The sequence below is a fragment of the Thunnus thynnus genome, chromosome 12 (assembly GCF_963924715.1).
Source record: "Thunnus thynnus chromosome 12, fThuThy2.1, whole genome shotgun sequence".
Taxonomy (NCBI): domain Eukaryota; kingdom Metazoa; phylum Chordata; class Actinopteri; order Scombriformes; family Scombridae; genus Thunnus; species Thunnus thynnus.
In genome coordinates this window covers 24,800,321-24,826,321 of record NC_089528.1, presented here as the reverse complement: position 1 = coordinate 24,826,321, position 26,001 = coordinate 24,800,321, and the positions used below count along the sequence as shown (strand labels likewise).

The 26,001-nt window shown below is 38.9% G+C and overlaps 1 protein-coding gene across 1 annotated transcript; it reads right to left on the bottom strand.

Annotated features, from left to right (window-relative positions):
* Positions 1 to 4,816: 4,816 nt before the first annotated feature.
* nfatc4 (nuclear factor of activated T cells 4) lies at positions 4,817 to 26,001 on the bottom strand. The gene is made up of 13 exons (XM_067606517.1): positions 25,236 to 26,001; positions 18,421 to 18,587; positions 16,811 to 17,323; positions 16,521 to 16,696; positions 14,331 to 14,493; positions 13,976 to 14,076; positions 12,276 to 12,377; positions 11,804 to 11,991; positions 11,460 to 11,600; positions 10,098 to 10,153; positions 9,845 to 9,971; positions 6,619 to 7,341; positions 4,817 to 5,075 (listed from the first exon to the last, which is right to left on the bottom strand). Exons 1-13 carry the CDS (start codon positions 25,420 to 25,422, stop codon positions 5,005 to 5,007), a joined length of 2,715 nt encoding a protein of 904 aa, XP_067462618.1. The 5' UTR covers positions 25,423 to 26,001; the 3' UTR covers positions 4,817 to 5,004.

Sequence of the window (26,001 nt, the reverse complement as noted above, 5' to 3'; positions counted from 1 at the left end):
GGCCATTTGTCCCAGGATGCATGATGCAAAATCATTAAACCTCATGTTATATACTTTTCATAACCCCTCCTATTGTAGAGCTTAGTTTCTTGTCTCCACCTCATTTTTAATTAAATTCAGCCATCTGGTCATTATTTCTGAGTTCATAAGTGATCTTGACGCTTTGGTGATAATACAAGTGTGACTTATCTTAGAACGTATCTTAAATCATTTCACACAGAAAACCAAATTGCTATATCACAGATTAGCCTTCTTGCTAACTCCCTGGGAACTGTCTCTTATTGGTAAAATGCTATCTTTGCACTCTCACTGGCATATTCGTTTGGTCATGGAAAGGCAGTTTTCCACCACAGTCTTCTGTTAAAAATGCCTTCAAGGGTGTATGCGCATAACATTACTATTGGCATCAGTCCGCTGTTAGCTAGTAGCCTAAATGTGATATGAATAAAATTAAATAAGCATTAGCATATAAAACTGGTAAATCAAAAAAGAAATATTGTAGAATTAGTGATACAATAAGGATAGCATTGGCTTTGGCATAAATATCTGTATTATTAGTGTTATTAAGCTATTAGCGCTATAAGTTAGCATTAGGAGGCTATTAATATGGTGAAGTGTAAAAAGGTTCACTTATATACACACAACATATTTCCTCACTCACTTCTTATGGTATCTAGCCATGCAAATAGTTTCCATTTTATTTATAAAGTTTTTTGGATATTAATTACTGAATTTTCAACTGTAACCCTGAAATTTCTACCACCACTCCAACATATCGAAGGTGAACAGAATTTTAACGTTTTTATGACGCTAACGGCTCAAACCTGTTCAAACCAGTTCAAACTTGTTATTTGTATGGAAAGTAACTAAGTACATTAACTCAAGTACTTACATTCAATTTTGAGGTACTTGTACTTCACTTGAGTATTTCCATTTTGTGCTACTTTATACTTCCACTCTACTACATTTCAGAGGGACATATTGTACTTTTTATTCCACTACGTTTATTTGACACTTTAGTTACTTTTCAGATGAAGATGTGACACAATGGATAATATAACAAGATTTTAAAATACCACACATTGTTAAAGATGACACCAGTGGTTTCCAACCTTTTTGGCTTTTGACGTCTTACAAAAAGCAGGGTGTAGTCGGGGTCACATTTTAGATGTCTATGAGTTGTCAACAGCTCCACCAAATAGTGATTTTTTCCCTCTAAACTTCTCACATGGTTTCATTTCAATAAATGTTCAAATGATCCAATATTTCACGAAAAATCAAAGATTAGAGAAAAAGTCCAAAAACTGAAAACAGATTTGTGTATCAGAACTTTGTTTTTTCTTCTTTTCTCTCCCATTAATCATCTCATGACCCCTCAGATTTATCTGCTGACACTTTGGAGGGGCCCCACCCCTAGTTTGGGAACCACTGGACTAAACTAGCTAACTGTATATAAAGTAGTTGAAACTAGCTCCACCTCCAGCAGCTACAACAGTAACATGCTGCTCTAACACTGATGCTTCAGTATTAATAATCTAATGATGTCATATATAATAATATATCATATATCATACTCATGTATGTTTACTCATTAAGGATCTTTCATGCAGGACTTTTACTTGTAATGGAGTATTTTTTACATTGCTGTGTATGTACTTTTACTTAAGTAAAGGATCTGAATACTTCTTCCCCCACTGCTAAAATTAACAGTGAAATAGTTGATGTTAGTTCAACTTTCACAACTGTCACTTTTATTATTATTAGTGTTGGCAGAATAAATATAACTGCTAGTAATGGGATTAGTAATGTCAGTGTTAACATCATTATTAGAATTAGCATTAGTCTCAGTAAGCCCGCTAGTGTTAGCATGAGATTAGAGGCATTAGAAGCAGTATAAAGTAGCTGTAACTGGTATTATGACAGTAAAACAGAGTCTGTAGGCTACACATCATATTAAGTGACATTACCAGCAGGCAGCTGACTCTGTGCTGCTCCCACATACCTTAGTGACCCTATAGATAGCGTGTCTTGTGGGACTGACTGAAGCTAGGTTTAGATATAATGATCTTTCTACTATAACATATGCTCCTAATGATCTTGTGAAGGCATTTCCATCAAGGGTCCAACTGGCTGCTGTCGTGTGAACCTGTATGTGTCAGTCAGGCTGACTCACAGTGATCTCACTGTCTGATGTGTGAGATTATAACTCCCCCTGGTGACACTCTGAGTCATTTCATGTAACAAGATACCACACATTCCTAGATAACATTATAAGATGTGATGATGTTACAGGGAATGTGTTGAGTATATTCAGGCAGGTTGAAACCTGCTTATAATTACTAAGCAATTTGATTCATGAATCTGAAAAAGCATTTGAAGACGTATTTCCTGGAGAAGTAAAATCCTTAAACGACAGGTTCACAAGTTTTCAAGTCTGTCTTAAAACAACAGTCAGGTGTCCAAATGAACATTGAAACATGTTTTTCTTATTGTAATCATTCCTACTGTTCATGCTGACCATTAGAGGATCCCTTCATGATGCACTTACAATGTAAGTGATGGGGGACAAAATCCACAGTCCTCCTTCTGTGCAAAAATGTATTTAAAAGTTTATCTGAAGCTAATATGAAGCTTCGTCCAAATGAGTCAAATCAAGGAGATATCTTTCAACCAACCTTTAGTACCAAAGTCCCTCTTTTTGTTACTATACTTCAACTGCAGCTCAACAAGGAAACACTGTCTGAGGAAACACAAAGAGGGAATTTAATGCTAAAAAGACTGTAAATGTGGCAGATATCCACTTGATATGACTAACTCAGACTGCTGAAGCCTCACAAAAGCTTTACATCAACTTTTAAATACATTTTTAAACATAAATTATTGTGTGGACACTGTAGATTTTGACTCCCATCACTTACATTGAAAGCACATTTGAAGGAGATCTTTTAATAGCCAGTATGAACAGGAGGAATGATTACAGAGAGGAAAACCTCTTTAAGTGTCCATATGGACACCTGACTGTTGTTCTAAGACAGACTTTAAAAATTGTGAACCCGTCCTTTAACTGAAACTCACACTGATGACATTTTAGAAGGTCATTCAGCAGTTTAAGTTAGACTGACCTTGGTTTGTCTATTTATAGGTTGGGAAACTTTGCTGTACACATAATCAAATTAAAAAGGTTTTGGGTTTTTCAAAATTACATTGAGAGATAATGGAAAAAAACATAATTAGAAACATGTGACCAAACTTGACATTGCTTAGTTATGTCTAATGAGAATGGAAGCACCTATTATTTAAGAGAACAGCAACATATTTGTTTATTGATGTCATTTTTTTAGTGATCTTTAGCCTGTTTTGTTTCTTTTTTACATTTTTCTTTTTTTCTTTTTTGAAATATCTGAATTATAACATCAGAGGAGTGCATCTAAATTAACTAAAAGTTTGTATATTTTTACTGTCAAAGTGTTAAAATGCACAAAAAACAAAATGGAGATACCTATTTACTGAGAACTCTTTTTTGTGCTGAATATAAACAAATTAAATAAAATATAATTTGCCAAACAATAAGGGAATGTATTCTCCATTTTGGTCAGAGGTTTGTTGTTGAAGCCACAACATTCACCTCTCTTGAACTCTCCATGTGTAACAATCTTTCCTGAGATGTGGCCAGAGAGAAAAGTAGGAGTTGGAACTGGAAAAGTCAATGTCAGGAAGAAATTATGGCTTCAGATTCCAGGAGTAAGTTCATCTTAAAAGATGTTCAAAGCTCTACACCAACGCCAAACTACTACATCTATCCCTTACCATTAGGCTTTTTTGGGTCTCAAGCTTCTCAACATGCCCATTTATGGCTGTGTCGAACCATATAGACCCATAAAACTGTCAAGAAAACTTATAACGTTGCTTTAGGGTCTTTTTGTTAGGATGGTGAATTTTTTATTGCCTTTGCTGTTTTTGTGACTTTTGTCTGTCTTTCTCATTTCCGCACTCTTTTAGAGGAGAAAGTACACAAAGTAGAAAATAAGACCTGTGAAGTTTTACAGCAGGATGAGTGATAACTCAAACAGTTGCTGATTTAGGACTCTTGGAGGCCTCCTGGTCTTGACACCCCCCAGGTGGCACTGTTCTTCCAAAACAAACCCTGCTCTGTTTTAAGAGGATCTAACAAACTATTCCTCATACAAACCTTTCAAACGGCTTAAACAGTCACAGCCTGGTCACATCATCATTTCATGATGGTCAGCTGTACAGAACTCTCCTTTGTCTTAACTCTTTATCTTTGCACAAACCACAGACTCCACATCTACTGAGATAAGATAAACTTTTGGCAACTACAAGATCGCTGAGGCCTTTTGTTAACAGCAGCCACTTTTAGCCATTTTTAGCCATTTTCTCTGCTAATAAGTTATTTCATAAACAACTGCTACTTAACTGCTATACATTAATCTGACATTGAAAAAAAAAAAAACCCCAAACTGAAATAATTGCTGCTATTTGGCTACACAGGATCCTAAATCCTGTTACCATTACTCAAAAAGTTTCCATCACATCCAGGAACTGAGCGGAGAAGTGTGTTCTTACTGCGGGATGGATGAAGTTTCTTCTAGTGAAATCTTAAAATAAAGACACTCTCAGGAAATAGAGGAAATCATTTACACCACAAAGATAAAGATACCAGCATATTTAAGAGAGATTTTAGAAAATATGTCTTCCTTCATAGGATCTTTTAATGTCTCTTAATAAAGTCTAGTCTGGATTCAACTTGTAATGTTGGTTTTTGCAACAAAAAGACATAAAAAAACAACAAATCCAAGTGGTTTCATGTATAATTTATATTGAAAACATGTTAAAAACATTTGTTTCCCTTTATAAAACCATACAGTTACCTGTGGTCATAATTACAACAGTGTCCTGGTAATCAAATTCCCCTGTCAATATGTAACTGGAGCGATGCATCTTAAGTGCGTTTTGGGATAGAATGATGCTGAGCTGCACTGATGCTCAGTTTGGCTGGTTGTCCATCTGTGAGCCCGACTGGTAAGACTGGATGTCCTCCCCGATGTACTCCGTCACTGTGGAGGGATGAAGAGGAGAAAATCACAATCCTGTTCACCAATCCATTTGATCTACATATTCCATCTCATGCTCCCAGTGACACTGGTGCAGTTTGTTCGGCTTTTGAATCACAAGAATCAGAGGCTTTACATACTTAATCTACCTATATTTGTTGAGTTATAGCAACAGGAACTGCAGCATCTACATAACATGTCTCCTCTTACTCCTCCCTTGTCTACAGTTTGGTGCTGAACAGGTAGTTTACAGCAGGTTTTTTAAAGCTTTTTCACTGAAAACTGCTTACTGCTGCGACTGGAAATGAGGCTGATAAGAGCGGCGACCGCCAGAAAATGAAAACGATAAGCTGAAAGAAGCTATAAATCTCCACAGAGCTGAGGGGGGATGTGGGTTCAAACCTTAAGAGATATCCAGTCTAATGACCAATGTTTGCACGATGTACAAGTACAAATCATATTTTTTATCACTGGGAGGAACATTAAAATCAGAGTAAAGATTTCCAAATAGAATTCCAAGTTATCGAGCGGTAACCATGGCAATTATGTAGATATTGAGGCTTGTAAAACATTTTCTAATGGATCACAGTTGCGTCGATAGACAGATCTCTCAGGCAATCACTGGCACATGCTCGTCCCCCTTCAGCTCCATCCAGGCTTCAACCAATTGACCAAACTTGTATTTTTTTTCACATCAATAACTGATGAAGATGGTGGAGAGAGTAAACCCAAATTACAGGCTTAAAACTGTAAAGTCCCAACTCTGACCACAATGACGGAGCGTCAAGTGTTGCTTTTCCTTTCTAATATATAGTAGTGAGTGTAGTGTAAAGCAGGAAACATAACCTAAATAAATTCACTTACTGATGTGATAAAGTTTTTATCACTTGCATATGTTTCATATATGACCTGATAAAATCTCTTAATGGAGCTTCTTAAACCATGGGATGTCTCAGAAATGATAATTAAATATATCAATAAGAAATAAAATTTGATATTCTAGCTTTAAAATGTGCCTTCATCACAGACAATGAAATGTCTTATCCATAGATTTGCACATAACCATTCATTCAACCATCATCCATCCACCAGTCTGTTTACAATCTCACCCATTCATCCACCTGCTTATCAATCTATCCATACAAACATACTATACATAAAAACATAGAAAAAGTGATTTGAGTTTTTTGTGATTTATTTGTCTCTCTATGTCCTGCACATGTCTGTAATGCAGCCACTTAGTTAATCAACAGAAACTTACTGAAAGATTTTTACACATTTCTTGTTCAAATTGAAGAAACCAAAGAATCCCACACTCTGTCCATCACTTGAACTCACTTTAGTAACACAAAATTTCGGTCCTCAGACCTTCATCAGGAAAAATTCATGCAGACAAATAGCACCATGGAAGGTCTGAGGACTGAAACGTTGTGTTATTAAAGAGTTCAAGGATTCTTTGGTTTTCTTTTCAAGTGAAGAGTTTTTGATCCTGCGCTGCTGTCACTAAGACCTTATGGTGTTATGGTGATCAATATGTGCAACTCACCTTCTTCAAATGTAATGTGGTGCATAGAAGCAGAGTTGGTAAACTCCAAGGGGCACTCCTGAATCTTGGCATCCCTCTCTCCCCCATGTCCCATCCCCAGCACCCTTCCCTGGGGGTCCCAGCCCTCGTAATGGGAGTAGGGTGCTGGACAGATGTCCTGATAGGGGCTCTGGTTGGAGGGAGGGGAGGGACACATCTCCTGAGGATAGGCAGAGTACTGTGGGTAAGGGGAGGTGGGGATCGGGGGAAGAGGGGAGGTGGAGATGGGACTGCCGGCTGGGAACGGGCTGAGAGAGGAGGAGTGGGAAGGAGAGGGTGAGGAGGACAGGTAGGGTGAGTCCAGCCACGGGGAAGGGGAGGGGGAGGGAGGCTGCGGGCCTCGGGGGTACAGAGGGGGAAGGAGCTCGGTGAAGCCCAGCTCCAGGTTCTCGAAGCTGGGGTGACGCTCGGACAGGGCTGCCCTGGACCCGCCGGGCTCCTCCACTGCAGCATCGGGTTTAGAGCAGTACTCCTCCTGGTAGCTGATGGTCTGACACGGAGGGGAGTAGGTGGAGGGGTAGGGGGGCAGGTGGAACCCCAGGCCTCTCTCGTCCACCATGGGGTCGCCTCTCACGTGGAAACCCCTGTCCATTCTGGGTTGACCTCCCACAGGACACACGGTCCCGCCATCCAGGGGCAGAACCTGGGGCCGGGACAGCAGCGGGTCCTCCTCTTTGAACATAACTGCAGGAAGAATAAAAATGAGTGAGTCGGTGCAAATACCACCCTACTTATTCTCTTATATCTCAAAAATGTATTTCAGATGTTTTGAAAAAAGCCATTGGACTCAAAAGCAGAACATGTTTTGCTATGGAAACCTCAAACTTAACTTTAATGAAGATGAGGACCATTTACAGTATTTTGTTGTTGTTATAATCTCATTATTGAAGCTAATCATAACAAATTTGAAACATCTTGAAACTTAATTAGTTAGAATACAATTCAAGGCTGGAGAAATGAGCTCATAATATAGAAAACAATCTCCTTGGGTTGCTCCTCAGCTCCTCTTGAATAAAGACTTTCAGGAGATTGTTCAAATTGATATAGCTTTGCCAAGTGGCAAATGTTGAATTTATCTCTCTGGGGGGAAATAAACACAGTTAAATGATGTTATCTTCAAAGATTTACTATGTCAATATGATGCTTCCATTGAATCTTCCAGTGTCAGTGCTTGAGCAGTACAATGAGGTAGTTGGGGACTACTTGTGGAATGGGAAGAAACCCTCGAATTAGTCTGAATACACTGTTCACCACTAGAGGGAGGGGTGGACTGGCATTGCCAAATATGGAATTATACAATATTGCCTTTGAAATTGCTAAACTATGCAAACACTGGTCAGGGAGTGGTCCGCATCTGGGTTGGATGGAGATAGAGAGGTTGCTTACCTCCCCTTTTAGATTTATAGATGTTCTGTCTCAAAAACCATCACAGTCCCTTCCTGAAGGAGACATTAATCTATTACTTCAGCACTTACAGGATATTTAGAGCTGGTCTACAAAATGTTTGGTCAGTCTCAATATAGATAAGGTTACTCATCTATATGGGAAAACCCTGCGATAGGGAAGGAAACAGTATGTTGGAAGGCATGGCACATGAAGGGTTTAATAACAATTACTGATCTTTTTGGGGAAGAAGTAGTACTCCTATCAAGGGCTAAAGGATTGATATAATCTAACTGTCTAACTGATAAAGGGGACTTTTGGAAATACCTCCAATTAAGAAGCTGTGTACAGTCTATGGGTTTCAATACAGGACAGGAGGAAAAGTTTCTAAAGCTTCCGGATATTGTAAAATCATCCTCTGTATTTTACACAATGGCAGCAAATGCTCTGTATGGTAAAAGTGAGAGTCTGAGGACAGTACGGCAAAGGGACCTGGACACTGAGCTTGAACAAGAAGTTTTGGGAGAATATTGTTCATAACATGAGTTGGTCAGTAAGAGATAGTAGGAGCAAATTTATACATTATAAATGAATTCATAGATATTATTGGACTCCAGTCAGACTTAAAAAGCTTCTTCTTATTCAAAGCAATGAATGCTGGAAATGTAAGAGCTCTACGGGCACCTTTCTACACCTCATGTGAGACTGTCTGCTGTCAATGTTTCCACATTTTGGACACGAGTGGTTGGACCAGTCTTTGCCGAGTTCACCACATCTTTGCCTTCTTAGAGACAAATCGTGTTCTGTCTGTGTTTGCGTGCTTTGTTACCTGAAGACTACCACCAGGAAAGTATGTTTTGTACTGTAGTTTGAGAAAAAAAAAATTAAAAAATTAAATGACAAAAAAGAGGATATATCTGAAAAAAGGTGGATCAAGGTAACATAAAAGTTGAGTAATACCATGTACAAAAGTTTTCAATTAGTTTCTTCTCAGTTGGAGGATTTGCTGCTTTATTGTTTTATATAAATTGTAAAATGAATATTTTGGGGTTTTTGACTGCTGACTGGACAAAACAAGACATTTCAGACGTCACCTAGGACTTGGGGAAATGTGATTGACATTTTTCAATATTTTCTGTCATTTTACAGATAAAACTATTAATCAATTCAAAAAATAATCAACAGATTAATCGAAGATGAAAATAATCGTTAGTTGCAGCTCTAATAGAAAGTAATAAAAAGTAATTTGATTGCACCATTGTTGCATGTAAGTACAATTTGAGCCTTATTCAAATGATCTCAATTTACTATCTACTGTGTAGGCAAAGACAAAAGTATGTGCTGCATGTTCCAGTAACACTTAGTAAATATCACTAATTTTATGTATATGCTAACAGAGTACTATTATATATAGAATATTATTTGGACCTAATCATTTTATTTGACAATGTTAAGTTATTTTACATGTTTATATTGTGATATTTAAGTCAATAAACTAATTTACAAACTAACTGAGTGACTTTATGATTATTTTATGATTCTAGACTTATGAAACGCTGCTTTCATCTCGGGTGTTTCAGTGATTCAAATAGTGATTTAAGTGAAATGAAATGATAATTCTGTTTGATAATCAGACTAACTCACTGCAGCTACCCATACTGGAAATATCTAATATGTTTTGCATTTAAATCTCCACTGAATATAAGCGATAGTACAGTAGAAAGAAAAATTCAACCACCTCCATTTACAATCACACAAACCCACCATAAAACCACACAGACAGAAAGTCGGGATCGACACTCACTGGGCAGATATTTGAAGCAGTGAGTGCTGCTCCTTTTTCTCTTCCCGTTGGAGACGTAAAGACTGACCGACACGGGCCGACTGACGGACATGTCGCTGTAGGCGGGGACCCTCACACACAGCAAACACTAGAAGGAAAAAGAGGATCAGTCGGTTGCTTCAGTCGTATCTGCTGACTTAAAGGTCAGTTTGGATTTTGGGACATTCTTGGACAGCTCTCACACACACACACACACACACACACACACAATTACCTCATTACTGTTGTCACGGTCGACATGAGCCTCCTCCTCCCACTGTAATTTACCGTCTAATATATAAGAACACAAGGTAGAATCAGGGACAAGCACACAAACAGTAATCAATCATGTAATTTGCTCCCACGAAGACAGAAGTGCAGCCAAAAGTTAAAGCTTTCAAAAACCAGCTCAAATCAGCCTCCACTGATAACTGACAGCATCCTTGGCTTGAAATGAGAAAAATGACAAAAGTTACTGGAGGCAGGTGTGAGATTTTTAAATGAACTGCTGCGTTTGAACCATAAATATAAAGATGTGAGAATCTTTTTCCACCTCAACCAGAATAAAAAAAAACGACAGATTTGTAAACTTTTCATCCTGTTCACGTCTCTCAAACCAAGACTGTGAAAATGTTAAATCATTTTATGCCGACAAATCTATCAAAATTTGATCTAAAATTTTAAAATGTATCTTTTATTTCTTTTATTTAAATTTTATCTGCTCTAAATGAGCTTATTTCTTATTTGCATTTTCCTTATATATATATATATATATATATACTTATTTATTTTAATTTGCACTTGCACATTCATTTCTTTTATGTATGAGCTCAGTGCTGCCAGATATATGTGCTCTAATGTTCTTGTACATCATACAGGTGGCTTACATGATTTCTGATTGTAATCTAGAAATCATTTTGTGCTTTAATGCTTGAAAGAAATAAAATTATTATTATTATTATTATTATTATTATTATTATTATTATCATCATCAATTGTATTGTAATGTAATGTATTCAGTATCCTGACAACTCCTAACTATCCAGCTAAGACACTTTAACAACACAACGTTTAGACATTTCTTATATACAGACATCATCTAATCCACTTCATTATACATCAAACCTCTCTAAAATCTGTCACTGACACAGTTGGTCCTAGTATACGTTACTTGCTTATTTATATTAACTCGCTTGTGTACTCAAGTCCCTGTTTTTTCTCCGAATGACTGTGTGAAAACTCCCTGACTAACACACTAATAACTGAGTGATTTGCATCCATTTGAATTGTTCATTCTTACACTGAGATACTGAGCTCAAACACTGAGTATAAACTCTAAATGGAACAGCTTGAATTGTTGTGCAATGTGTTTTCAAACTCGCTGATCATATCTGAATTCTGTCTGTGTTTGTATAGCAAAAAAAAAAAAAAAGATTTACTCCAGTGTTGTTTGAAAGCCAAATTTGTACACCCACTCTTCATCTCAGTTCTGACTTTGACCTTTACTGCGTAATCAGATACTTATCAATCAAAACATTAGAGGCAAAAGATCAGAAACAACATCGGAGAGGACTGCGTCTCCTCTGTGGACATTTACCTGTCCCTCTCTCCATGAAAAGGACTCTGGAGATCGGCAGGAAGTTGGTGCCACTCAGGAGGAGCTCCTCTCCTCCCTCCACAGAACAGGAAGTGAGGCTGACAGATTCGATGACGGGCAGCTCCTGTGCCGAACGCTGAGCTGAGGCAGGGAGGGAGTCACATTCAAGATGACCTTCAGTGTAACTAAATTTGTTCCTAATTTTAAAACCAGTGAGAGTAGAATTTGAGCACGTCCAACTTTAGCACGCTGCAAATCTTTTACATGCTGCTTTGTTAAGTTTTATGTGTATCTGAATTCTCCTCGCAATTTAGTCTCTGTAAAACATCTGATCGACCACTCACAGCATTCGATGGGCAGGGAGGCAACCTGCAGAGCCAGGACCCGGCTAGGAGGCGCGACAGGGGGCGCTAGAGGGAGATGGGTACGAAAGACCAAACGGACACGAGTGTTTTTCCTCCCAACGTCTGTTTCTCCTTTCCTCAGCTCGATGTCTGAGTTCCTCAGCTTCAGAATCCCGGCGCAGTCGATGCTACAACACAGGATTTTATTTTTTTTTAACCTTAAATTTATTCAAGAGGGTTTGATCAACACATTTCTGCTTCCCATTCACTTCAACTTGCATTTTCAGTATCTGCTGAGTGTTGTTTCTTCACATTCTTTAACATTATATTCCTTATTGGCCCAATAACAGTGTACTGTAGACTTCAACCAACCTTGTAACGGTAGTAAAAGGCTGAATTACACACACAAATAAAATGCTTTTGTCCTGTGGGCCTGTAGAGGAAATGTTTCCTCTGCTTCTTTTCTACTCACAGTGCAGTCATGTTGTTCTCAGGGTTGAGGGGGATGTCCAGAAGTTTGGTTCCCGCCTGGACGCTCTCATGACTGGCGGTGCCCACCATCTTCCCCGTCACCCTGAGAGGGGGAAAAATCTGTGATAGACTGGCAATCTGTCCAAGGTGAACACTGCCTCTCACAAAGTGCACGCTAGGATAGGCTCCAGCAACCAGAAAGTCTAGTCAGGATAAACAGGTATAATCAATAATAATTTTGATAATTTATTAATCATTTAAGTCATTTTTCAAGCAGAAATTGCCAACGTTTGAGGGTTACAGCTACTAAAATGTAGAGCTGCAACTAACAATCATTTTCGATTATATAAATATAACAATTAATCTGCAGATTATGTTCTTGATTAATCGTTTTGTCTGTAACATGAAAATTACTTTAAATTGTCTTGTTTTGTCCAATCAACAATCCATAATCCAAAGATATTTAGTTCACTATCATGTATGACACAGAAAGAAAGAATCTGTAAACTGCAACCAGCAGGTTTTGTCATAAGAAAATGACTGGAACAATTATTCGATTATCAAAACAGTTGCTGATTAATGTAATGTTGATCGACTAATTGATTGATCAACTGATCGTTGCAGTTTTGTTGCTTTCCTCTGTTATATATCATTGTAAAGTAAACAGCTTTAGTTTCTGAGCTTTCAGAACTTGTGACTGTGCAAAAGTTTTTGGCATTTTAGATGTTTAGATTCTTAACCATTATGTAAAACCATCAGGGAGGCGTCTATTTGGTCCTAAATTTATTCTGCAGCATGACAACGACTCCAAACATACAACCAGAGTCATAAAGAATTATCTTCAGTAACAAGAAGAACAAGGAGTTGTGCCACGGATTGTTTGGTCCCTGCAGAGCCCCGATCTCAACATCATGAGTCAGTCTGGGATTACATGAAGAGACAGAAGCAACTGAGGCGCCGAAATCCACAGAAGAACTGTGGCAACTTCATCAACATGCAGGAACAACCGACCCGCCGAGTCGCTGAAAAACTGTGTGCAGGTGTAACGAGGAGAACTGCTGCTTTTTTAAAGGCAAAGCTGCTCACAAAAAAAATATTGATTCGATTTAGGTTATTTATGTTTACTGAATTCTGTATGAAGTTAATTGATAGATAAAAACTATTCATGGCTATTTGAAAGCATCTTTTACTTTTATATTCTATTTGCTGCTTTGATTACATTTTGACTTAGTGTGCAAACACTGAATATAATATCCATATCTCCAACCATGACAAGAACAAATACATGCAATTTAGTGAGGAAATTGTCAAAATTACTAAAATACTTCAGAATATACTGCTGATGTCAAGATACAAGGAGCTGAGCCACAGATTAGCATAAAGTAAATCATACAGCGGCTACATGTCTTCTACTGTATCTGGAAGTTAAATGAATGGACTTCTGTTACTCTAAAGTGCACTAAAACATTAAATGTTTTAAATTACATTAAAGTACATTAAGCTGATGCTCACGTACAGAACAGTCTAGGTGCAGTAAATCTCCTCGACCGACACAAGAAGCAGCTGGTTGTAAGTTACGCAACAGCGAGAGCAGAACAGTGATCAGATGATGTGTCCGATGTTGTGTGCTTTGAATATTAACACACGACAGAGAGATGCTCGGTAGTAAGTTTACTTTTAAATATAAATACAGTGTAGTACCTGTGTATCTGATAGAAAGGATGTGGCCTGATGGATCGATCATCAGCTGTTCCAACGAAAACCTGAAGGGAGAGCGGCTTCCTCTCTGTGTATCCACACAGCTGCACAGAGAGACGCAGTGTGAGGGACGAAATCAAACTGTGATGAGGCCAACAGCAGTGAGACACAACGTGTGTCCAAAGACTTTGTTCCAGTATTATGAAAACACAACATTCAAACTAAATGTCCACCTCAGTTTGATTAGAAATTATATTTTAAATAAAAATAGCAGAGATCTATCAATTCGTGCAGCATTTCTAAACAAAATCTTTGTTGTAACAAACTGTTCTGACAAATCTTTACTGTTTGTTTTCACCTTAACAACAGGATGTCCTGTCGGTGCAGCCTTGACGGCTCCTCGGCTCCCCTCGGTCTCATAGTGCGCTCTGTGGTGTGGACGGGGCTGCACCTCGATACGCAGCTCGTACTGGTCAAACTGGGACGGCAGCGGCCAGTCAAGTGGCGGCAGGGCATTTGACCTGAAAGTGTATTGGATCAATAGAAGGTTATACTTGCATTTAGGGCTTTGCAATGTATTGATATTATATTGATATCATGATATGAGACTAGATATCGGATTTTGGATATTGTCATATCATGATATGGCATAAGTGTCGTCTTTTCCTGGTATTAAAGGCTGCATTAAATAATATTTTCATCAATATTTTGTGAAAGCACCAATAGTCATCACTACAATATTGTTGCAATATCGATATTGAGATATTTGGTCAAAAATATGTTGATATTTGATTTTGTCCATATCGGCCAGCCCTACTTGCATTGAACATGGTCATAACACTGAGCAACAGATGCTGATAAATAACTATTTTGTGGGTCAAATAATGACATTTACTGTATATATAATTTACACATGCAAACATGACAAGTGTAAAACAGACTCAATAAACAACTTTGATTAGTCCTAAAGGTGATTAAAATGTTCTTGTTTCTTTTGACTTGGTGTTTGTTACCATAAAATTGCATACTTTGTTTTTTAATCTTCGTCTGGGGGATTTCTTTTTTCATAATTAAACACAAGATACAAGAACTTGTAATGATATAGATTATTTTTTTGAAAGTCAGCAAACAGTATTTAGCTAATAACGTTATTAAAGGTTTATTTATGTTCTTAAATCAAGTTGGGAGGCATATACAGTATTTGACGGCAGGTAGCATCATCCAGTATTTTGATACAGTACTGGGGAGGTGAGCTCGAAAACTTCTGAGTTTGTGCCCGCTCACAGCAAAATGTATTTGTGCTTCTTTACATAATATTGTGAATTCAAACATCAATGTCTTATCTTAAAGTAGAAAGTACTGGAAGCTTAGACATGTAGACAAATGCTCTATTGACATTTGGCAAAGCAGGATGGTACGCGTTTGGATGATGCAACAGTTAATACAACAGTTTTCTAATTTTGGACTCTGCTTCTGTCTGTTCTCTCAAATATCTGCACTGTCAAGTTGTTTAGCAGTTGGTCAGCGTCCCATATTCACGTGTCAAATGTACCAAAGTAAAACTCTATACACAAACACTGCACAGGTTTACTTCACCTCAGTGTGTGAACACTTTGATCGTTGCAATTCTCAAGAAATTAATGGATTTCAGTCTTAAATTTTGCTGTTATAAATGATGCTGTGACTGAGCTCTTCCTCTTCCATCACTTTAAGGACAGAATAGTAGTAAACACCAGATGACAAAATGGATATTCTATATTTAAAGAGTAATTTCACCCATACTTACTTATCTCTAGTGGAATCTAGGCTTTGATTTTACTTCCATTGGTTTTGACAACCCGTCTCTGAGATTTCCTTCACCATCTTAATGAAGGTGAATGGGATTGCATTTTATGGGGCTCAATAACTAAATGGCAACTGAAAATTGCCATTTAAAAGTTGAATAGATAAGAAGATATGGGGACCAGTTTTTGCATAAACTGATAAACTAACTTTTACTGCCATCCTGGACTGACAAACTCTCAGACTATGTTCAATATTCCTGCCTAATTTATTGAAATGATTTGTTTTGTGTTTTATTGTTGTGTACCCCACATACAGTATGTGTACACATAGTATATAGATGTTTACTTTTTTATATATGCTGTGTAATTACACAACCAACACAACCAAATCTGTTTGTTTTGTTTGTTTGTTTTCTTTTTGATACGGGTGTTCTGTTTCTTTTTATCTCTGATCTTCAGTTTTGTAATTACTTAGAGTCTCGGTTGAAGCTTGGTATACTACTTGACTGTTATCTGTTGGGAAAAGCAATAAATAAAGTTTTGAAAGAAAAAGAAAATCAATAGAAAATTCAATAACAACATCAGAAGAGTAGTGGTAACTATTTCTGGAGAGAACGCTGATACTGAATTTTTAAAATGTAATGTGGTTTTTTGTTTTGTTTTGTTTTTTCTTTGGTAATTTCAGTGAACCCATTACTGATAGCGAGCTTCAGGCTGTGATTTTTGTTGGATATTATCATATATGTGGTGGTGTGTGTCCTTGCCTGAACAGAGGACTGTGGGCGCTGGCTCGGGTCCTGCCCCAGGCCAGAGCAGGGGGCACAGAGAGGTAGTCCATGCCCAGCGAGGGGGGCTCTCTCCTGGTCTGCTGGGTCTCTGGCAGCGGGCAGGGGGAGCTGTGGCCTGGAGCCTGCTCCTGATCCACCTCCCTTGGAGACAACTGGGAGACAAAAAGTTGTCTGTATCACTGCAGTGCAATAAAAATTATATATATATAAAAATATGTCATATTTCAGTCATCTTTCATATCATAAAACCACAAAAGCATCTTCACCTGCTCCAATGACGTCTTCCTGGTTTTCTGAGGGATGCTGAGCTCACAGCTGCTGGGCAGAGCTTGTAACTGAGGGGAGGAGTCTCCGCCCTCGAGGTTGCACCCCTGCAGATCGTCTGAGTAACTGCCCCTCCGTGAAGTACAGGGGGAGGCCAGGGGGGAGTTTCTGCGCTTCTTACCCCCAGGCGAAGTAGGCCTCGAGGACGGCGAGAGCCCGAAATTGATTGCGGCCTCGTTGAGCTCCTCCTCCTCCACCAACAGGGAGTCACAGCTGGAGGCCGGGCTGAGCCAGCCGCGGGAGGACGGGCTGGAGGCGGGGCTCGGGCTGAGGGAGCCGGGGCATCTGTCGCGATAGGTAAAGGGGTCCAGCAGGGGGAGGTAGAGGCGCTCACGGTCCCACCCACCTCCGCCCCCCATTTCCCAGTAACTGGAGATGGTGTTTGCTGGGTCATCTTCAGGTGAGATGGTGGTTATCTGAATGCTCGGACACTCGACCACACGAGACTCTGAAACCTGGAGGGAAGAAAAGAGTGAGATGCTTCATTTTCTAAGCTTCGGCTTAGTGTTCAAGTACAGCTTAGTGTTAAAAAAAGTTTATCAAGGAAAAGGTTTTTAGTTTATAGCTTTTCAAAGATGAAGATTTTTTTCTCTTATATCATTGTAAATAAGAGTACATTTAGAGGTTTTCACTGCTGATCACTGTCAGACAAAACAAGCAGAGACATCATCTTGGGCTCTGAGAAGCTGTCTTTAGTTAACTGATCAACTAAAGAAAATACTTATTGGTTGTAGTTAATATTCTGCGGTCCGAGCAAAAGTTTAAAAAACCATTATGGATTTTTGGACAGGATTTCTACATTTCAGGCAGCCATGCATTTCACTTGAAACTTACTTAATATACTTTAGAAAATCACAGTGAGCATTTAGCCGCATGCCTTTCTATTTTGTCAGTATAATGATGTGGTCAAGCAGCTGTGACTGTTAGCGCTTGTATGAAACAGACTTTTATTTGAGTGAGCAAATGAACAGCAACCATCTAACAAATTTCCCAATGTCCACGGTTGATTATTTTTAGTCTTCCGAGGTTTATTTTACCACATAACCTGGGAATTTAATGCTTTTCAGCAGCTGACTCTAGTAGCTAAATACACAAACACAAACCTAACCCTAACCCATCGCCTTGTGACAATAACGTGACACTGTAATGGATTATCTGTCTCAATCGAGTCCCTGCACATTGATTTTTATTTTGATCTGGTATGAACTGAAACCATGGACTGTCTGAAAGGTAGGAAATCTATCCAGAGCCCTTTAGTAGGCTTTCTGTTTCTGTTTAAAGTAATGTGTATTTGAGTACATATAGCTTAGTGCTAAAATATTCATTCATGAGCATGGCCCCTACTCCAGTGTTGAATAACTGGAATAACTCTTAATACAAGCTTGCTAATAAAATTTGAGATAATCATACGGAGAAAATCAACAAGCCACACAGATTTGTAACTGAGGTCATTTGTAGTTGTAATAAAAGTGGAAAATGATGTGCAACCGTAGTGGTTTTTGTATTTAGTTTGTTGTTCAATCACGCAGGTTTTGTAAACAAGCTGACTCACCTGTACAGAGCGTGCCGGCAGGCTCTCGTAGGTCCCACTGAACTCTCTGCTTGGGGCCCTTCGTGGAGGCGGGGAATGCATCCCAGCCCTCTGATTGGCTGAGGGTGGCGGGCTGGGGATGCTAATTGAGTGGCCTACATGAGTGGCAGCCAGGTGGTTGTCTGTAACTGATAGAAAAATATGATCAGAATGAATGTGATAAAACATGATATTGGCAACAAATACATATATATGAGACTGTTTTCATAAATAACTGGAACTCTGGAAGTACCTGGACTGGACTACACCTGCTGTATCTAAATCCATCACCAAGTTTGTGTGTAAAGTCCTTTGTAAGTTCTTAGTAACTACTAACTAGTTTCAAACTAGTAATTTACTAAATCAGGTTGCACCACTAAAGCTTAAGAAATGTCTCTAAACCCTTAAATAATGTGTGAATTGGTTGCCAGGAAACCTGGCAACCAAATCTGTAGCACTGTCCAATAAGAAGCGACCAACTATGTAAACAGGAAGTCACTGTTAGCATCACAAACTATAACATAGCTTCCAAAAATAACAGCTTTAGGGACAGCTTTCCCTGTTGAGCTGCGGTGGAAGTATAGTAACAAAAAGAGGGACTTTAGCACTAAAAAGACAGATAGATATCTACTTGATTTGACTACTTTGGACGACTGAAGCCTCATATTAGCTTTAGATAGACTTTTACAGGCATTTTTGCACAAAACATTATCCCCAATAACTTACATTGAAAGCACATAGCCAGTATGAACAGGAAGAATGATTACAGCAAGGAAAACCTCTTTCTTTGTTCATATGGGCACCCAAAAAATTGTGAACCTATCCTTTAATGTTCCTCCCTCCTTTTTCATACTGAAACTGCATGATGACAGCTAGCTTTTAAAACCTGCTCTCCTTGCACAGTTGGCATGAGAAAGACTCATTAGATGTCAATCAAAATATTGTAAACACAATTTGTGGTAAGTAAAGATCCATTTTTTTTTATTATCAACATGTCTACATCATTCACTACACATCAATTTTCCTTGATTTACTGAGCTGAAATTATTGCCATATGGGAAACTTGTGTTGGAAGTGCTCTCCTGGAAGTTCACAGTTAGTGTCTTTAAAAACAAGTGCTGCATTTATGTCACTTTCATTTAACAAAACTGTTTTTGGAAATATGCTTATTCGCCTTCTTGCCGAGAGTTAGATGAGAAGATTGATATCACTCTCATGTCTGTGCAGTGAATATGAAGCTACAGCCAGCAGCCAATTGGCTTAGCTTAGCATGAAGGTTGAAAACGGGGAAACAGCTAGCCAGCTCTATCCAAATGCAACAAAATCCACATATCAGCACCTTTAAAGCTCATTAAAATTGAGATGTTATTTATTGTTTGTTTAATCTGTACAAAAACTGAAGTATAAAAAGGACAATTTGTGGTTTTACAGAGGGTTATGTGCCAAACTATTTCTTGGCCCGGTGCAGTGACTCTCTTGCCAAGCAACCAGTGGAGATTCCAGGTAGGTTTTGTACGTTCTGTCTGACTCTTCAAACACTTTGATTTGATGAAGATGTGACTTGGATCAAAATATTGTCTGTTTGAATACATTTTGTAGCTTGGAGTCAGTGTGCCAGCACTCCTTTTTTCATTGATGCTAACCTCCTGATAGAACCAGGCTAGCAGTTTCCCCCTGTTTCTAGTCTTTATGCTAAGCTAAGTGAAGCTAACCGGCTGCTGGCTGTAGCTTCATATTAAACATACACACGAGCTATATCTGTCAAGCTAATTTAAGCTAATATTTCTCAAAATGTCAAACTATTCCTTATATTTTTTATTATTTATTAGTCTTAGTATTCATACTGATATTTATTTCACCTTAAAAGGATGAATATGTATTTATAGCAAGACCACTCTTTGTTAATATTTAAACCTGCAGTGTGGAACTTTTGTCTCCCCCTTCTGGCAGGGAAAGTAATTACATAAACCCTGTCAAGGTCATCGCCGCAGACCCCTGACACTGTTTACATCCCCGCCCTGGCAACGTGACGCAGTTGGGGAGCACTGAGGACAGTCTGCCCTGGTTGACAGTCACAAACCAATCATTGCTGGTTGACGTAAAAAGCATTATTACTGGTGCACCAGCGTGGGAAAGTCGCCACAGACACCAGATTTAAAAACTTGGGTATACTGTGAAATACAGAGAGATTTACCTGGCAGTGATCAGCTTAATCAGCACTGTGTGAACTCATTTGGCAAGGGCTTGAATGTAGCAGACGTTAATTTATATGTAAAAGTCCTGCACTCCAGCTTTAAATGATAAGCTCCTAAAATCTGCTCAGAAATACTAAATGTGAAAATATACTGTATACCAGATTAATAAAAATATGTGTTTGTGGGCAAAAAAAATATAAAAAATACATTAGAGTAAAGTAGAATTTGGTTTTATATTCCATAATCTCTAAAACTTCTGAGTGTCAAAAACTTTGTGTCTGTGACAAAAAGCAAGACCATCCCTATAACCATGATTGTCTGTCCATCACTGAGTCACTGACTGAGTGATGAAGGTACACCAGTAGTCAGCCGAAGGCGGTCCAAGCTACGTAACCCAGAATGTGTTTCGCACCAACTGACAGCAAGCAGCAATGGCGGAGATTAAGCTGATTAAGCTAATTTTCACTGTAGGGCTGTTAATATGTCACTTTATTAAGTTTTAATATTTTTTTTCAGGCGAGAATAGTGCCACTATTACCTACCGAAATATGGAGTTACTTTTGCGTCTTTATCATGCAATCAAACAGAAAAAATTGATTTGAGAGTAAAACTATCGACACTACAATCAAAAATGTTTTATTGCAAGTAAAATAAATTTGTGATTAAAATGTGAATCAAAAACATTTGTTTGCGAATCCAAAAGTTTTTTTTTGCAAATCCACAAGTTTTGCTTCCTGTTGAACTGAATTTCGTGGTCAGGACCTACGCTGAAAGATGTAAGACACATCTCTATTGGCCAGTCTCGAACGGAGTGACAGCTTGGCAACATCCACAATTAGTAAACGAGAGGGAGTTTTGAAGATGCTACCATGGTGAAAACATTGTTTACATATGTTCCGTAACGTAACCCTAGATTAGATAGTTTAGGCGTAGCTGTTGCTATTTCACACTATGTTTTCAGTTCATGAAAATTAATATTAACAATTTGGTTGCCTAAAAAGTCTTATTCAGCATTTGGTTGTACTAAAAGACCCTCTAAGGAGTCGGATGTGCAGTTTTTACGGTAAGTGCATTCTGTTTTAAGCCTGTTTTTCGCTAGCTAAAATTAGCATTAGCATGAGCAATATCACAGTTGACCATAGACTGTGGATGTACTGTGCTAACCAAGCTAGCAGCTAGCGTTAGGGTCAGCTCCACCCTCTGGTCCACATATGGTCACTTCTGGCTCCAAAAAACCAAGATGGCAACAGTCAAAATGCCAAACTCAAGGCTTCAAAACAGGGTCCACAAACCATTGTGGATATGTCCATTTTTTTTTTTTAACAGTCAATGGTCACATGTCTTTTTAAAATAAATCACTTCTGTGTTGGTAAATAAAGTAAATAGTAAATAAAATAAAACCAGTAAAACAACATGAAACACACTGTATTGAGGTCATTTACACTTAGCATTAATTATTAACTTTATAGTTATCGCATTAAAACTATTTTTCAGGTTGTGGGTACATGAAATAATATATAAAACATATAAAAAAATAGCTTAAATCTTAACTCAACCCTTCTTACAACAGCACCATATAGTTGACACCCAAAATCTGCTGCAATGTATTTTAAGTATTTTTAATGTTTTTCTTATGTGTACAGCACCTTGAGTTACAACTACTGTATGGAATGTGCAATACAAATAAACAAACTTAAATGAAAACAAACATCTTTAAAAATGCTGCAATGTCCATGTCTGATGGTACAAATTAAAAACCCTCCAGCGTTTCATACACTGTCCAGCCATATATTTGGTTTTGACTTAGTCGTTTCCATGCATTTTCTATGAATTACTGGGCTTTTTTCCATGCATCAGTCGCAAATCGTTCAGTCAGGGGTAAAACAGGAATTCTAACCACATCACGAACGTTTACATTCGGTTACGTCACTGATCCAAATCTTATACCACTAAGAATCACAAACCCAACTCCGCTGCTGATCATAACAACCGTGTAAAATGACTTTGGATGATTTGGAGCACGTCTACATTTCCTCTCTTTTTTTCAATCACAGAAAACATTCTCAACAAAACTTCTTGGACTTTGCCAAACAAGCATCCAAATGAGGACACGACCCCTCGGTGCCACAACCCTCACCACAACACTTCCCCAGCGTGGTGTGGTCGGCCTCCACACGAAGCCAAACAGTAGTTAGTCTGTAATGAGCGAGGCTCCAACCGATCATTGTTGCTCTGCAGTGGCGGTGGGCCATACAGGCAATTTTTGGGCAAAGCAGACACACAACAGCAACTGCCAACAAATTAAGAGACTTGGGGTGAAAAATCTCTTCAAATGTTTCCTGGCAACAAAAATATTTCCAAGTGATTAAAGCTGCAGTGCTGAGGCAACTCTTCTACTGGTGGATTTTTCACATGAAACAATGATTTAAATGTTTGTGTTTGTGAGCAGCAGAGGAGTTTATGAGCCACGAACACTTACCTAACACTTATTGAACGCAATAAGTTTGTCATTTTCTTTTGTGTAGCCTCAGTCTACTTTATTCTGCGCATGAGTTGAATCGCAGAGAATTACGAAATGAATCTGAGGCATAGGAAAGCAAAAGAGACGTATTTCTGCTGCAAAACTTCCTTTTCTCGAATTTTGCTCTATTTGTTGCCTTTTTTTCTCGTAAATTAAAGGTGAATATTTTTCGGGCCTCTTAAAACTACTTATCAAACAATTTTTCAGATCTGTGTGCAGACCAGCAGAGGAGTTTATTACTACAAAGATTTACTTGACTGTTATCGGGCACAATCAGTTTGTCTTTTTCTTTTTGAGAAGCCTAATTTGAAGTCTAACAGATCTGAAATAATAAATTATTCAGTGTCCTCAGCTCACAAAAAGTAATGTTTTCTTGGGGTCAAGAGATGGTTATCAGTATTGGAAAGCAAAAGAGATGTATTTCTGTTGCAAAATAATGTTTCCTTTTCTCAAATTTTGCTCCATTTGTTGCCTTTTTCTTGTAAATTGAAGGTGAATTTGACCTCTTAAGGCCTCTTAAAACTATTTAGTATTGCTACCAAAATGTACCAGACTTACTGAGCACAATCAGTTTGTATTTTTCTTATTTGGGAAGCCTCATCTGAAGTCTAACACATCTAAAATAATACACTCTGTGTCCTGAGTTGAACCTCTTAGGGGCCACAAAGCCTCCTGCGATAAATCTAAGATGTTTTTGTATAATTAACAGTAAAGGAAAGCTAAAAATAAAAAAAAAAGATATATTTCTGCTACAAAAGCATGTTAATTGTTTTCTGACGTTTCCCTAATTGTTTTTTTTCTCGTGAAGTAATTAGTATTTCTCCTGTTTAAGCTTCTAAATGTTACTCAGATAAATCAACTCACTGTTTGGTTGAACTAGTCAGAACTGACACCAGTGAGCAGGGATTGCAAGTTGACATGCAAGCCCAAAAAGTTGGAAAGCATAGATGTTTACATGAAGAGATCTGGAGAGCTGGGGGCAAAAATCCTGAACATCAGGAGTGACGTGAGAGTGTCAGAACAGCTAAAACGAGACCCGAGCCAACTTCAGTGAATCTCCGAAAAGTGAAAATTGGTCACCTAGAGTGAAGAATTGCTCTGTTGTTTCTCCTGCAGCTCACTTTCATGCATTGGGTGTGGTAATACGACTGTATGCCAGTGTAGGCGGGAAACAAATGAGAGAGTGGATGTGGGGATGTGAGGTGTGTGTGTGTGTGTTTGTGTGTGTGTGTGTGTGTGTGTGTCTGTGTATGTGTGTGTGTGGAGTGAAAAGTAGTGGAGATGGAGGTTGAGTGAAAGAGGGAGGGAGGTGTGTATGTGGTGCGTGTTCAGTACACAGAGGTTGAGGTTCCTTCCCAGATGGCAGCTGTTAACTCTACTCACACGCACAGCTGATTAGAAACACATTGAGTCTCGGGCTGCACGCACACATGCACAAACACACAAATGCACTAAACAGGAATACAGTAAGATATGAACACACTCACACACACACACACACACACAGTCAGATGCATACCACACACAAAACAAATACACAATAAAAATATACTTATACTCACATGCTTACAGAAAGAAGCACGCACATACACACACTGCACATAAACACAGGCATGCAGATGAAGGCCCTCATCACAGCATACACACACACACACAGTTGTGTTTCCATCACTTCAGAGGACACTACATTGACTTACATTCATTTCCTGCAGACTTATCTTAACCTTAACCATAACCTCCACATGCCTAAACTTAACCCTAACCTTAATATAACCCTAAACTAACCTTAACTTTAAACCAAGTCTTCACCCTAAAATTATTGATCTTATTAAAATGGGGACTTCCTTTCTTGTCCCCATAAGGGAGTCGATCCCCACAACATGACTGTGTAAACAGATTTACGTCCCCACAACATGAGGAATACCTGGACCACACACACACACACACACACACACACACACACACACACACACACACACACAGAAAGGTTCCCATGCATTAGAGGCCACACTGTCAGACCTCCTTTATCTAATGGGTCCCTTATCTTCAACACATCCAACTATCCAAGAAATGACTCTAACCCAAGCTGCTGTTGCTGGAGTCCAGGTGCAGCAGGGCGACTTCACTTTCCTCCCCGGGAACGGAGCTCTCCGGCTCGGCTGTGCGCACCGGGGACGGTCCCTGGCTCTGCCGCGGCGGGTCCTCCTCAAACACCAACTTGAACTCGAACTCTCCCTCCTCCCAGCCGGTGCCCGTCGCGGCCCCCATCGCCGTCCGGCAGCAAGGACAGGATACAAGATAGAGTGATACAATCTTATCTCCCTGCGTCGACTTCAACGTCCTTGGTGCGCGTCAAAAATGAGAGTTTCCCGGAGATATTCCCCCAAAAAAACTTTTGGCCGCGTCCTATGTGCGTGGCATTGCGCAAATATTCCTCCTCTTCACAGGGTTTGGGTGTAATTTAAGCAACTTTTCCACGCTGTTTCCACACGATGAGGACTTCTCCTCGCTCGGATCAAGTCTGCAACTTTTTCCAAGACTTGATGCCTTATTATAAATCTTTGCTGAGTATATCTCACAGTCTGTTCCGAAACATATTTCCCAAACACCGTCGGGTCTTTCATTCTAGCTCCATCGTCATCCCCCAGCTTCTTCTTCTTCTTCCCCCGTTCAAGACGGAGAGAGAGAGACAGAGAGAAAAAAAAAAAAGTTTATCAAATATTTTTGTCGTCCTTTACCCTTAATTGCCTTTGGGTGGGTTTCCCAGCTCCAGTTGTTCCGTTACTCATTCCCCATAGGGCCTTCTGCCTGTCAGTCATGAATCCCCCCTTTTCCCCCCTACCTCAA

Coding starts and splice junctions, on each gene's coding strand:
- nfatc4 (XM_067606517.1), bottom strand. CDS start 25,422: ATGGGGGCCGCGACGGGCACCGGCTGGGAGGAGGGAGAGTTCGAGTTC. Junction 14,077..14,330: donor CAGGACATCCTGTTGTTAAG/GTGAAAACAAAC, acceptor CTCTCTGTGCAG/CTGTGTGGATACACAGAGAG. Junction 10,154..11,459: donor TTTCATGGAGAGAGGGACAG/GTAAATGTCCAC, acceptor CTTATATATTAG/ACGGTAAATTACAGTGGGAG.